The sequence below is a fragment of the Phodopus roborovskii genome, unplaced genomic scaffold (assembly GCF_943737965.1).
Source record: "Phodopus roborovskii unplaced genomic scaffold, PHOROB, whole genome shotgun sequence".
NCBI lineage: Eukaryota > Metazoa > Chordata > Mammalia > Rodentia > Cricetidae > Phodopus > Phodopus roborovskii.
The window spans coordinates 5,049,257-5,064,200 of NW_026125052.1; the positions used below are offsets into that span (position 1 = coordinate 5,049,257).

Genomic DNA, 14,944 nt, shown 5'->3' on the forward strand with positions numbered 1-14,944 from the left:
GGCATTGCATCTTTCCAGGGTACCACAGAGCTCTGCCACATTAGCCTGTCAGCAGGGAAGACACTATGATGGAAGGAGCTGGCCCCATGCTTGGGCTCCCATGACAACACCCACAATTACTCAAGGAAGCAGGGAGTGGAGGGCCAGCTCAGCCATTCACCTGCCAACCACCTTTGGCTTCTGTGGGAGCTAGAGAAAAGGGACCACATACAGGCAAACACAGGGCAGCATGACATCTGAGGAGATGGCCACCTTCAGGAAGAAGCCACTCATATGCTACTGCCTCTTTCACCGGCTTAAAAAGCAGCTGACAAAGACATCACCCACGGATGTCCGCCTCATATGCCCATCTAACCCCCACAAACCTTCTTGTCCCCCGTTTCTGACTGAGGATGCCTAGTCCTAAAGCATATCTTTTGCTTCTGTCTCATGGGCACTCTGGTTAAAATAATGATGGGTACAGCCAACATCTTTCCCAAGTCTCCTTGGGCACTTAACAGGGGATTGTTCTACTGCCAAGGGCCTGGGACCCTCATTTCTGAATGCCATCCATCTTCCAGAAATGCAAGGACTAAGGGATCCCAGCACTGGTTCACAGTGCTTTGCCTCTCACTGCTTCTGTGGGCGCCTGTGCCCTTGTGAGTCACAACCCCACATCCTTCCCCAGTCCTGGCCCCATGTGGCTAGCAAATGACAGCAAAACAGTACTGAAAGGCCACTCTGTGTGCTCCTGCAGGCGCACAAGGCTTCATGCCAACCAATGCCTGACTCTTCCACTGCAGCTCCTGGAGTTTCATGTAAATCCCAACAGGGAAGCCCAAGGACCCAGTCCTAGACAATCAATCCAGATAGCCACATCTGGGGAACCACTCAGACCTGTACGCAACTCCTGCCCGCCCACCCACGGGCAGCACTTACCTTGCCAAACTGCTCGAAATACTGCTTTACATCTTCCACTACAGTGTTCGCTGACAACCCTCCTACAAATATTTTCTTTGTTCTTGTGACCATCTGCAAGAGATGACAAGAGGAGGGCACAGATTAACCGGGTTATCAGAAGCAGTGTTCGGTAAGACACTTCAACAAGCCTTGCTCCATGTTCTTCCGGCAAGGCAGTCTGGAACCTGTCTCAGGCTCATGGACCAGACCATTACACAGTTAAGGATGTTGGAGTCGGCGATGCTGCATTATCTTAGGCATTCAGCCTACCAGAGTAAACTGGAAATTCTTGACAGCAGAGGGGACCCCCAGGAACTCTGTGGCCACAAAACATGGTTTCACTGACATATTGAGAAAAATCCCACAGTAGAGGCTATTTTTAAAAATAGAAGAGGCACAAACAAAACACAGCTAGATGCATAAAGATGATGCTCAGATGGCAGCCAAGACCTCGTCAGTTGCGACCACACACCCAAGAAGATATGGGCAGCACAAACTGTTCTTGATGGGGTTTTAAAAAAAAAGTTGGATGGGTAGGGAAGTGGGTAGGGAGTTGTCAAGAGTTGTGGGAGGGGGGTATGAACATGATCAAAGCCTGTTGCAGTAAGTTCTCAAGGAACTAATAAACTGGTTTTTAATTGAATACATAAGGACTAGGGATAGCTCTTGCTTCAAATGCTCAAGGCATTGGCTCAATCCCCTATACTTAGAAGAAAAAATGTAGACACAATTCAAAGGAGATGTGTACTTTCTATGATCAGCTCTTCTCAGGCTGCCCTATGCCTGTAGATAAGACAGGTGCTGACCTCGCACTCAGGGACCACCCTGCAAGCTCTGACCTGACACACCTTCAAGCCCTCCCGACTCCAAGCAGCTTACCTTGCTCAACCCTATGCCATCCCCACTAATTCCTAAGTTTCCACATCTCTATTCTCACAGACCTTTCTCCCTGGAATGCCTCTCCACTCCCAGATCTTCCCGTGGCAAGTTGCAACCATCTTCCAAGTTTCCATGACCTCGTTCTAACTCCAAAATATCCATGTGCTATCCCGGCCAGCCTGATGCTAGTCTCACCTCCTCTGAAGATACTGAATCCATACACAGCTCTCTGTCTCCGACTCTGTCTCTGTCTCTCTCTCTCTCTCTCACACACACACACACACACACGTCCCCCGTTCACAGTAACCACTTTCTCCTTCAAATATCCAGGCTCTGACTCTGCAGGGCCTCGATGACACCAACAATGGGCTAGGCAAACAGAAGGCAACACTGAAGGCCAATGAATGCAAAAGTGAACAAATATGGCCCCAAACTCTAGAATCCAAACAGCCCCAAAGGAAAGAAAACTGAAGAGTTTGAGACTGCTGCGAACCTGCCTCAAAAGGAAAAAAAAAGAAAAAGCAAGTAAAATGATTTTTTAAAAAATCTAATAAAAAGTAGGAAAATCCAGTGGGCACCAAGACTCACCATTTTGACTTAAAATAATAAACTAAATGTCATCTATGTTATTGCTGCTGGATGAAGGATACAGGACGGTACCATACCTTCCTGGATAGCTATCACACTAGGACTCTTAAAATATTTGATAAGTGAGACCACACACCCACAACAGATCACCCAGGTGTCATGCTGCACATCTAGGACCCACAGCTGACATGTTGGAATAGAAAAGACACTAGAAATCCAGCACCAGTGTCTCACTGTACTTGTAACTCTAGATGGGACTCGCTCTCTTGGATTTGGATTCTTTCCTCTACTCCACAAGGTGCTGTACCAGGTCCACAAAATCCCCCCCCCCCCCAAGGCATGAGTCCAAGCCTGGGTTGACTGAGTCAGAAAGAGGAGTCCAGACATCAGGATGCTCAGGCTTTAGTAGGCAGCTCTCAGTGGGCACATTAGCCACGTGACCAATGGCTGATCCCAAACTAAAGCACATGAAGGCCTCTCCGCACTGTTTCAAGAGGACACTGTGAGTCCCGCCAGCTGCTTCCTCCTATTGCATGGGAGCACTACAAGTCTACTGGTGTTCTCTTCCCCAATGACTAAGGCTAAGGATGAGATGACAAGACATGTGAGGACATTCTAGAAAAAGACCCTGCCAGGATCCAAACCTCAGTGCCCACCTCCCAGGGTCTCTGGATGAGCTGGCTGCAACCTCTTCTTGCTCCTGACATTAACTTCCCTTCTTAACTCTTTCTAAGGACCTCCTGATAGACCAAGAGCTCCTTGATGGTCAAGAGCTCCTTGATGGCCCTGTCATGGTTAATCTTGACTGGGAACTAGAGTGGATTGAGAGAGTTGAAGACTTCAGTAGAGCACACCTCTGAGTGTGTCTGTGAGAGCATTTCTAGCACCGACTGACAGGTACTAAATAGCAACTGGGGGGGGGGTGGATACGGGCAGCACTATTTTAAAGGTCAGGGGCCCAGTGAGATAAAAGAAGAAAAAGGACAAATGCAACAAACTCGGGCACATTCGTTCATTTTCATACTCATTCACACTCTCCTACTCTGTATCCAGGTCTCCATGCTATAAGCTATTCTTGCCACTAAACTAAATGGAAACCTCAAGCCAAAAGTAAATCCCCGCTACCTCAAGTTGCACTCAGTCATAGCGATGAGTAAAGCTAACCGATCGGAGTCTTCTTCGGAATTTCAATCTCTTCCTAGACTTATTAATGGTCCAATTCTACAAGCCTAACTTCTCCAGTATATTCACTCAACAGATCTCTCAAGTGCCCGGCACAGGAGCATACACCCTAGGAGAACATGAGGTTCAATCCTCTATAAAGTGGAGATATAACAATTAGCTTAGCACACAAGCTCCCACAAGGCCTAAGCTAAATACCATATGCCAAAGAGTCTAGCAGAGCACACTGAAGGTGACAGCTAAGCGACCGCTACAACTGAACCCAGAGTCAATTATTAAATTCATCCTTTACACTTAAATGTACAGTGGAAAACATTTTATACAAATAGCTTTAAAAAATAATCAACTCCCCATCCTATCACCCCATCCTAAATGTCAGTAATTTCAAAAACACTTTTTTTCACTTCTGTGTAATAGCTGATAATCCTATGCTTTAATTTTGCCCCCCCCCCACTTTAAACTCCAACCAAGTAATTAAATATTTGTAAAGAAATGTTAACATGACCTCAGCTGTATCCTAGTGGAAGCACCTCTGGTGGACCTTCCACGGAAGAAACCCTGTCACCTCCTTGCTTAGAGATGGGCCACACAGAGCTGAGGCCCTACCTAGATTCCAAACATTCCTGGGAACCCAGAGAAGAAAAACGACCACCCTGTCTTCATCTAAACTCCTGAAGCTCAGCTACTGGCTAAATGAAAAAACCTCTTCATACCCCTTCCGCTGTTGCCTGGCAGCTGTGAGCATGCCAAGACAGAACCCTAAACACGGAGACAGGCAGCCAGCTATAAATCTACACCATCTCCCCACAAAAGCCTTTAAAAACCCTTCCCTTTTTGGAAGGATGAGAAAACCCAGGCCCTGGACAATGCACCAAAAAAACCGGAGTTATAAAACATCCTTTCTAGGGTTCAGCTCAGATAGAGTGATGGCTCCCACTCCTCGGCAAACACTGGTTTCATCAGAACCTGCCAGACATGAAAAAGCTAGAGGGGAAATGTTAGCTCCGTCAGCTGCTTTAGGAGAGGGGAGTACAGCCAGGGGGCAGTAGTCTATGCGTCATAACCTCTCCCACCGGGGCCTCTGGGTGGGTGGATGGGCAACAGGTGATCTACTTGGGGAATCTTGACACCATTACCACCAAATGGACTGTAGATTGCTCTGTGATTTGCATTCTGTCTACGGATGTAGGAGGCAGAGGACCAGCAATCACACACTCTTCCCTCTTTCCCTTCCATCTCCATGGCTACTAAGGAGGGCAGGAGGCAGGGAGGCTGGGAAGCTGTGATCACACCAAAATGATCAAGGGCCACCCTTGGCTCCCACAGTTCACTGAAATGGAAACACCACCAAGAGCTCAGTCCAAAACCCTCCAGGTGATTAACTTTGACTTCCCTCTGTTGGGGGTTTCAGATTGGAGTGCTTCACACTCTAGAAGATGCAAGGGACCTATCCAAGAGCCCTGAGGACGTAGGATCACAAGGACTCCAAGGCTTCCCAAGGTCTCTCTCCCTTTATGGAGTAGGGTGTTCCTCTGGGAAGTGGTGTGTGTGTGTGTGTGTGTGTGTGTGTGTGAGAGAGAGAGAGAGAGAGAGAGAGAGAGAGAGAGAAAGAGAGAGAGAGAGATCTCCAGCTTGTGTGCACATGGGGAAGTAGGGCATGGTCAGGCTCTCAAGGCCCTGCTGTGAAGTTTTGCATCTAGACCCATAATTTAACTAAACACCAAAGCTCTCCACACACCCCTTGGCGCTACAAAGGCCCCAGCACACATGCCAGTTCTGAAAATTGCTGTTTACATGTGGCCTTAGACAGCTGCTAACTACAGCTGCAAAGACGTCCCACCTTCTTGCCTCAAACTAGACAGCGGGTGTGCTGGGTTGGGGTGATTTTGTTTTTGACTTTTTGGTAAGTATTAAAAATTATCTTATAACAAAGCAACAACAGCAAAAAAAAAAAAAAAAAAAAAAACTATGCTTCCATTTGAAACGATCCCTCAGTGACACCCATTTGTGGTCTTACTCTATAGTTCAGGTTTGAACTTGTGATGATTCTCCTGTCTTAGCTTTCCCAACTGTGGAGAACACAGGCATTAGTCATCAATCCTGACTATCAATTATGTTTCTACAAAGTAAGATAAAGAAAATTGTGTGTGTGTGTGTGTGTACACGCGTGTGAGTGTCACACCCATACTTGTATGTAAAGCAGAGTAATATGACAGGAGGTTAGGGGAACGTCCATTTAAGAAGACACAGAACGGGGACGTTAGATCTAATATTATTGCCCTAAAGATGCTAGTAGTCCCAAAGATAGTAATCCCAGTAGGGAAGTCTAGACAAAGCAAAAAGTCCAAATGTCTCTTAAACCCAACAAATACATGCAAAAGCGGGAGGTGGCTTCAAACAGCCCTCAATGGGTACAGACCCCGAGAAAACAAATCCTTTAGCTATTATCAGGTCTTGGAAGAGAGTTCAAAGTCTCCTGAAAATATGAACCATCCACATCCCTAAAAGCCCAGGCTGCTCTCCCCCATGTTCTCACCCTTAGGAACCCTCTGATAGAGAAAACTCAGCATAGGTGTGAGAAGGCTATCACACAGTGGGATACTGAAAACAATCACTCCCACTATGAAGTCAGAGAAACCCAGCCCCAGCAAAAAAAGAATCAACTTCAACTTAAAGACAAGGTGTGTACTAAGGACTACTTGCTGATGGGGGATGCCCTTCAGTATGCTGAGAATATATGTTTCTCTTATTGGTTGGTGAATAAATGCTGATTGGCCAGTAGCCATGCAGGAAGTATAGGCAGGGCTACCAGACTAGGAATGCTGGGAAGAGGAGAACAGAGCAGAGCCACCAGGGGGACACCTTGTAGCTACCAAGAATATAAGACCCTGGACATTCTCTAGGAAGCCAAAACCTCATGGAGGTACACAGATTAATAAATAGACATGGGTTAATAATTAAGAGAGCTAGCCAATAAGAAGCCTGAGACATTGGCCAAACTGTTTATAATTAATATAAGCCTCTGTGTATTTATTTGGAACTAAGGTCAATAGGACCAGGTAGAAAAGAAATTCGATCTACAACTTGCCAACATCCTAGACAGGTTCTCTATCCATTAACACAAGAGAACAGGGCTCACTGTATCCAAAGTCAAAAATGAACTACACAGTGCTCTCTACATGAGTGTTCTCTTCACATTTGAGAACTTGATCCAGGCTTTATTCTACAAACACGTGAGCTGGGGACACAGAACATTTCCACCACCACCACTCCAGGCACCAGGACCATTCCCTGAAGTGTTCCGTGTTCCTCCATGTGACAGGCCTTCTTCCATTCAAACTTTGTTGGAGGGGGGGGTTGAAACAGTGTCCTGGAACTCACACATGTAGACTGGGCTAGACCTAAACTCAGAGATATCTATTTGCCTCTGTCTCCTGAGTGCTGGATTAAAGGTTTCTACCACTATCCCAAGCTCCCTGGAGGTTTTCTTCTTTATACACGCCCCACCCTGCCATCACCACCACCATCTCCCTCTTGGCCACCATCCCTGCCACTGCCGCCACCACTATTCCTACTACCACCACACTGAATCCTGGGTAAGCTCCCTTAACAACCAAACTAGACCCCAGGTAAGAAACTAGGTGTCCTCCAAACATTTCCAGGTCTGGGTAGAAAACAGACTGGTGGATTAAATAGGATCCCTCCAAAATTCATGTCTACTCAGAGCCACAGACTGACATTCCTTGGAAAGAAGGTCTCTCCAGGTGCAACCAGACAAGGCTGTTACAGCACTATCATCCTGGATGTGAGTGGGCTCACCGTCCAGTAACTGGCACCCTTACATAAAGAGGACACATGGGGAACAGGTGGCTAGTGAAGACAGGGGAAGATAAGTATGATGCCAGCAGGTACCAGACACCTGGAGAGAGGCCTCGAGGGTGCCACAACCTTCCATGTGCCACCCAGAGATCAGACTTCTATACTGTGAGAGAATGCATTTCTGCTGTTGAAGCCACCTGTGTGTGGTCTGTGTTTCCCACCCCCAAACCACGTTCTCCCTCCTCGCTTCAAAGGAACCTAATGGGAGGCCGGTGCAGGGAGAGCAGACCCCAGAACTGTAAGATGAGGAAACGCAGGCTCTAACACACAAGAAAGAAGGGCCAGAGTTTGCAACTGGGCAGACTGCTGCCAAACATCAGAGATGGGAGAAAGGGTCTGTGCTAAAAGGCAAGGCTTTTTTTTTTTTCAGGGTGCCCCCTGCCAAGCTCGGAGCTCTCAGTGGGCCTGGTCTGGCCTCTGCCCTTCCCACAATTTACCTTATAAAGTCCACTAAGGAGTTTCAGCAGATGGAGAGTCAAAGCCCCTCCCCTTCTGTTAAAGGAAGTCTCTAGCCTTTCACTTGTGATGGTGTTGATTTACAGTCCCTACCCAGTGGAAAGACACAAAAGGGGGCCTGAGGGTAACATAAGAAACAAGTCTGCCTTTTAGCCTTTCTAATTTGAAAACAAAGATGCAAAAATGTCAAACTAGGTTCTGCTGTCTTAGGGAAAGGCTGCCTAATCTTCCCAGCAACTGCAATCTTAGGCAGGCACACACTCCAAAGAATCTAAAGCATCCTTCCAAACGAAAACTTTACACACATATTGGCAGAGACCCAAAAGCAAAGAACCAAATGTTCGCCGATGGATGGGTGAACAAAATGTCCAGATGACAGAGTGACATTTGGCAGGAAAAATGGGCGCTGACAGGTGCACACACAACTGTCTTAAAACCCTCATGCGAGAGAGAGAGAGAGAGAGAGAGAGAGAGAGAGAGAGAGAGAGAGAGAGAGAGAGAGAGAGAGAGGCTAGTCACTGTCACAGACCATGTACATGACTCCATGCTTTAGGGTCCATAACACGGAACTCCATGGGGACATGTGGCAATTGGAAGTGGGGGTGGGGTAGAAAAGCCAGTGGTGGCCAAAAAGAGTTCAGAATTACATTCTGAAATTGACTGTGGAGGTGGGAGGGTGGATTTATCTACTTAACACCACTGGGTTGTATGTCTCAACATTCAATTTGTATGCTTTGTTTTTGTTTCCATTTGTTTGTTTGCTTCCTTTAATTCTATCTCAGTAAAACTCCAAATCAAGCCTGAGGGCTCCCTAACCCTAACCCTGAATGCAGGGTTAGGGTCGAGCCAAGCGCCCAAGAAGGCGCTCTCTGTCTCCCCCTGCTCTGGCCTCATTTCATCCATGGGCCTCACGCCACCCACCTGAAGTTGCACACCCGGAGGGAAAAGTGTTAAATAACAATGTTTTATGTTGCCTGTTTCAGAAATTAATTTAACTTCAGGGGAAACTAATTGGGAAAACAACTGCCAATGTTTCTGCGCTCTTTCCCTCCCTGTCTAGAGCTATCAGCCAGAGAGCACGGGGTTCAAACTACAATTTGGCATTCCCTCTAAATAGCTTTAAAATTGGAAGGGGGAAAAATAGCCTTCATCTATATGGGGCTGGAATATAATTTAGACACAATAGTCAGGTTACAACATTACCTCTGACTAAAACAACAGTAGCCAGTGACAGGAGGCTAGTGACATAATGCAACGAGCATAATGCAACACTCGAACACCCCACCCTCATTCCCAGAAGCCCTTTGCATGGCTCCCTCCCAGACTCATTTAAAAAATACTACTTTCTCTCACCCTTGGGGGGGGGGAAGCTGCAGCCACAGGGGTGACCTGTCCACAGATCATATCAGAGAGTAATATCCTAGACAGTGGCATTGAATCACACTGGGCTGGGCAGCTGGGGGTGGGGGGTGGGGGTGGGGTAAGAGAACAGGCATGGAGATGAGTGTTGCTTTGGAAAAGCACAGGAAATTAAGGAGCGTGATCCACACAGCAACTGACGCTGAGCGAGATAGCTGGCTGGCCCTCATGCCTGCCACGGCATCCAAGCTGCTGTGTACTCACAGACAGCTGCTCCATCACGCCATCCTTCAAAATGTCCCTCCCCCCACATCCCCAAATGCTGTTCCATGAGTTGAACTCACTGTGTCAAAGGCCCTCAGAACTTTCTCCAGTGTTCCGAAGATTCTCAATACATTGCTGCAACTAAACCCCAGTTCCTTTTAGAGCCCTGGCATTAGGCTAAATTAAACAGGCACCCTTTACTGTGGCAAGCCGCAAGGAATGTACACCTGCCTGAATGCAAAAGAGGCACCTGCTGAGCCCAAACCAGGCAGCCAAGGCAACTGTTAATCAACCACTGGAGAGAGTGGGTGGAGGGAAGCCAGACAGGACAGTGGACTACCATTAAACCCTTCCTAGTGCCTGTGCTCATGGAGTCCTCCGCAAACACCCAAAGAGAAATCCTTCTAAATGTGCCCAGGATGGTGGCACAGACTCAGAATGATCCCTCACACATGTGAAAAAAGAAAAAAGCATCCCAATCTTGAGAATAAATTTAAACTATTGACCTTCTTTTTTAAGCACATCTCCGTAATGTATACACATGGCTGGATGAAGCTCTGAAACTCACTTTCTCCCTTCTATCAAATGGGCATAAGATCTTAGCCTAAATAACACAAATCGACAACACCTGTTACTGTGGAACTGTAACTGAGCATGCACACACACGAGGGAGGGAGGGAGAGGATCAACAATAATACTAAGGAAACCCGCTCCCTGACTGAGTCTGTGCCTCCCTGAGATCTCCCCCCATCTTCCCCTCTGCTCTATCCTTCCAGTTTCTACTCCCAGGCTCAACAATGTCTGTAGCTCTCCTCCCTGGAAGCTGAACCATATACAGGTGTATGCACACACAGCTATGGAAGCTCAGAGCATCCCTTTCTCTCTCCCAAACACTATATAGATACCACTATGTAGATGGTTTTCACATGGAAATTAAGTCTCATAACACCTCACAATCAAAAGTGCATGCCTGCTCCTTTGCCTGTCTCTGTGGAGGGGCTCCTTGTCCTCCACAATGACCTTTAGGAACTACCAAGGATGGGCTGAGAAGCTGTGCTGAAAAAAAGTCACATCGCTTACATGGCAAGGATTACAGACCCTCAAACACACAACTAAGGCAGGCCATGCTTCGGTAGATGATGCTGACCCCGGAGAAGACAGTCCGAGAGAGGAATTCTAGAACCATGCCTCCAGTAATTTAAGAACAACAACCTGACTGTTCCTTTGGAGACAGAATAAAAACTTTGCTGCTTGGCAGGTTCTAAAGTCCCTGCACCCCATCCCCCAAGCCCTCCAGTTGATTTCATGAAAAGAACAAATGGCAGCCTTAACCCTTAGCCCTGATTACCGTCATTACCATATTTTAGATGTACGTGGCAATCAGCTCCTGATGAGAGCGCTTTACCTAATCCACAGCACCAAGAGGGCTGTGCACTGGTGTTCCTGTGGCGCAGATGCTCAGCCCTGACTGCCATCTTAGTGCCAACAGACCACACCCAGCCCCACCCTAAGTGACTCTCAACTCAGGGGTTTAGAGGCAGACCCCAGCACCAACAGTTCTTCATACATCCCAATAGATCAGACTGTGCAGCCAGGGCTCTGCAAGAGGCTACTTCAGGGCATCCTCGGGGAAGAAAAGAGAGGAGGGATAAATGGTCAGGCTCTTTTCCACCATCCCTCTTACAGAACACAAAGGAGGAAAAGATGAACAGATGTGCAGAGGCCGTCAGGAGGTATGAAGTAGGAAGAGCTGAGTCTCTGTCCCAGCTCGGCCTCTTCCCTAGATGTGCAGTTTGAAGTGGGCATGTTGTAGGAGGGGACAACACCTATGGGAACTGCTGCAAAAACCACACAAAACAAGTATGTTACAGCACCCAGACCATAGAACACTCTCCAGAGATCCTAGCAGAGAGCACAGAGAAGACAAACAAACAAACAAAGATGATCATCTCTGGTCGCAATCCATGTCCGCTCTCTGTCAAAAGTGTTCTAAGGACCAGGCTCAGTTGCTAGGATTGGTGGATGCAAAGTTGATGGGAACTGATTCCACTTCAAAGATGCTCAAAGCCAAGTAAGAGGCTAGGCTAAGGAAGCCTCGGGTTGGGCATGGCCTGAAGTTTGAAGGTCAGCCTGGGATGCTTAGAAGAGTTAGGGAACAGGGCCTCCAAGGCAGAAGCCTGAGCATCCTCAGTGGCTAGCAAGAGTTGCTGGTGGATGCTAGTACAGTAGTGTGCAAAGAGGAAACTGGGAAGGAGAGACAGAAGACTCTTGCAGGCCAAGCCAGAGAAGCAGAGCCTCTGCAGAGCTTAAACAACAGAGGGGCTCTTCAATCCAGTTGTTAAGGAGAAAAAGATCTGCTGGAAGCAGAGGGAGGTTGAGCCATTTAAACACTAGCAAGAAGGTTTGGACAACAGGAAGGGTATGAACCAGGAAGCAGACACCTGGACACTAGTTCTACTGACTAACACCCAGTGGGGAGGTCAGCTTCCCCATTCCCCTTCCTGCCTCTGCCACCATACTGTTCTAGAAACGTCCTAAGGAGGATGTATAACAGGAGGGAAGGTGAAGCAAGGGTTACATAAAGAGAGATAAGCACATTGCACCCTTGGCTCAGTGGTCTTTGAAATATCCAACCTTCTGTTAAGTCGTAAATTTAAACTGTCATGGGGCATGCGGGAATCAACCCCTCTTGTCCCCATAGGAAGTGCTGGCGAGGATCCCCCATCTTCTACAAGTAGGAGGGAGAAGGGGAAACCCAAAGCAGTGTTTGCAGTTAGACACTAAAAGTTGCAATATTTTTAACTGTTTCACCCCTCAAAAAAAATGTAAGATGATTTTCCTAAACCTAAGAGGGCTGCAGAAGCTCTGAGAACAACAGCAGATTTAGAGAATGAAGGGAGGGCAGGAGCAGGTGCCAATCCCTGAGCAGGCCCATGGGTCAGACCAGGAAGAGGAAGAACTTCCACTGTGGATTTATGAAGTGACCAAGGCAAATAGTGAAGCTCCATTGTCTTCTCTACAAAGTGAGATCAACAGGGGGTGTGAAGGTATCAAGTAGGAGTGCCCGCAAGCTAGAGTCCTGTGCACACAGGGAAGTGGGGAGTTCTAGACCAGCCTGAACTGTACAAGAAAATGTGTGTATTCCTTAAAAAAAAAAAAAAAAAGGTGGTGGAGTAAAACAATTGGTGTATTGGTGTACCAAACATACTTAGCACAGGACTGGGGTTGGAAAGGAAGACATAAATTCCTTCTCATTCTTCCGTTCCTTCCTTCCCTTGGCCTGCTTGCCTGGGAATGAGGGTCAAACCTTCCCTGCCTGCCTCCCAAATGAACAGAATAAAAGGCACTTGTAAAGGCAGGAAGTATGCTCCATAAACTGAGTAACTTGTTAGTTACACATACTTCCTTCACCTTCCCCACACAACACCCCAAATGGGCCCACCTCTGGGCAAAGCCTTGGTAACCATTTGGGAGGGTTAAAGATGCCCCTGCAGGAAGACCATAGCCAAGGCCTATGAGAGGCAATGGCTTTATCTGGTTTCACTTCCACAGCTCCTGACTTTCTGGAGAGGAACAAATCGTCCCCCATTAGGAAGGTCATTCTGTGGGGGAGATAAAGCTATCCATGCCTCAGAGGTAATATTTCTCTGCTACACCAATATCCTAAATACATCCGCATTCTGCTCATGCCGGGGACATACTTCTATAAACTCTCACATAAAAAGAAAACTTGATTTTCCAGTGGGGTAAATGGAAAGAGAAAAGAAACAACCCTCCAAGCAAAAACATTACCAAACAAACAGCACAGGGCCAGCCAGGAACTTGACTAAACGTGCAACATCACTGATGTTTTATAGCCACGAGGTCGACTCCATTGGAGGAACAGTTGCACCAGGCAAACCAGAGAAGCCGTGCCCGTCTTCCACTAACTGGTCTGGCTGGCTGTTTACTGAGGTTAAGAGGCAATGGGGGAGCCATACCTGTCAGCTAATGTGCAGGGAACTCATTGTGCACTCACTGTAGAAGGCTATGAAATCAATCTAGTGGTCCAGTGTGCAGTGCTAACTCTCTCTGAGGACCACTTCTGACAGGGAAGGCTTGCACCTGGAGGTGAAAGCAGTTAAAGCCACTGCCTTCCAGGGACCATGACTGTGCTCTTTTGACAGGGGTATCTTCAACTTTTGGAATGGTAGCCAAGCCCACCTTACACTTGGCAACTGCTTTGCAAAACCAAGTCCCTTCCATTGGGGAAGGAAGAGCTGTCCATTCAGCTAAACCTCATTTGTGATGCACTAATCATTCATTATACACACACACACACACACACACACACAGAGAGAGAGAGAGAGAGAGAGAGAGAGAGAGAGAGAGAGAGAGAGACAGGCTCAGGGTGTGCTTATGTACCTGGTGTGGAATAAGAACTCAGTCAAATTCACCACCCAGAAACCATGCCTCCAAGAGTATGACTCAATTTACCCCCAGAATGGAGTTAGAGGCATTTATCTGCTTTGCTTACTCCCGTACTCAGAGTATAGAATGAAAAGCAATCTGAGGATGATTCCAAGTCCCTGGACACCACAGTCGCCTACTCTCTTGTTCTTGGGTAATCCACGCACTCCTTATTGTGAAGCTGGGCACGAGCTCTCAGGAGATAAAAGCCTTTGTTCCTAAGGAAAACAGCTGGCCAGAGTTCTATGTAATAGCCACAGAGAAGCAAGCAGAAAGTGCTGTGATGGACAGGTCCCTCTACACTGAGTCAGGCAAACCCTTCCCTTGCTATTAGCTGACCATCTGATGAGGTATTTTTGGATGAAAAAACTCACTGGTGACATCTGATAAGAAACCAATAGGATTCACAGATGCATTGGCAAATTCCCATCACCTATGTCATCTGCTATTAATTCCTCAATACTAGCTAATGATGAACATCACCATTAACCACTACCAGCCCTAGGACCCCACACTAAAAGGTTTGAGCCTTGCTCTGGATGATTGCCCCAGAAACCAGAGGAACTCGCACACAATGGCATGACTATGGAAGGATGATGTGTTGGGTCAGGTGAATGGAAAGCCTCAGAGATGAGATGCTGGATTAGGGTTTTGAAGGCTGAACAGAAGTTTTTCAGACAGACATAGCCACATTAGCATGAAATATCATCACTTGTTTCAGTCACTCTAAGTCTGACAAAGCGACAGCGGAAATCAAGTGGAAAAGAACATCTGTTGGGAGATAAGACTCAAGCAGGGGTGATATGGCAGGAGTCTTGTGGGCTGTAACCAAGGAGACTGGAATCCATCCTGTGGGCAAAGGCTCATCGGTCATTAAGTCCCAAGCAGCTGCCTGAACTCAGACAGATCACAGCCTATTTTAAGAGCCTTCTCTTGCCCTTCACAGAGG

At 47.3% G+C, this 14,944-nt stretch overlaps 1 protein-coding gene across 18 annotated transcripts in view; it reads right to left on the bottom strand.

Moving 5' to 3' along the window:
* Msi2 (musashi RNA binding protein 2) overlaps positions 1 to 14,944 on the bottom strand; it is a 353,285-nt gene that overhangs the window by 229,310 nt on the left and 109,031 nt on the right. For all 18 annotated transcript variants that reach the window (XR_007835060.1, XR_007835112.1, XM_051194255.1 and 15 more), the window contains one exon: positions 919 to 1,011. Coding sequence is in view for 16 of the 18 variants with exons in the window: in XM_051194255.1 (XP_051050212.1) it covers positions 919 to 1,011 (93 nt within the window). In the remaining 2 variants the exon portion in view is untranslated. The remainder of the gene's footprint in view (positions 1 to 918; positions 1,012 to 14,944) is intronic.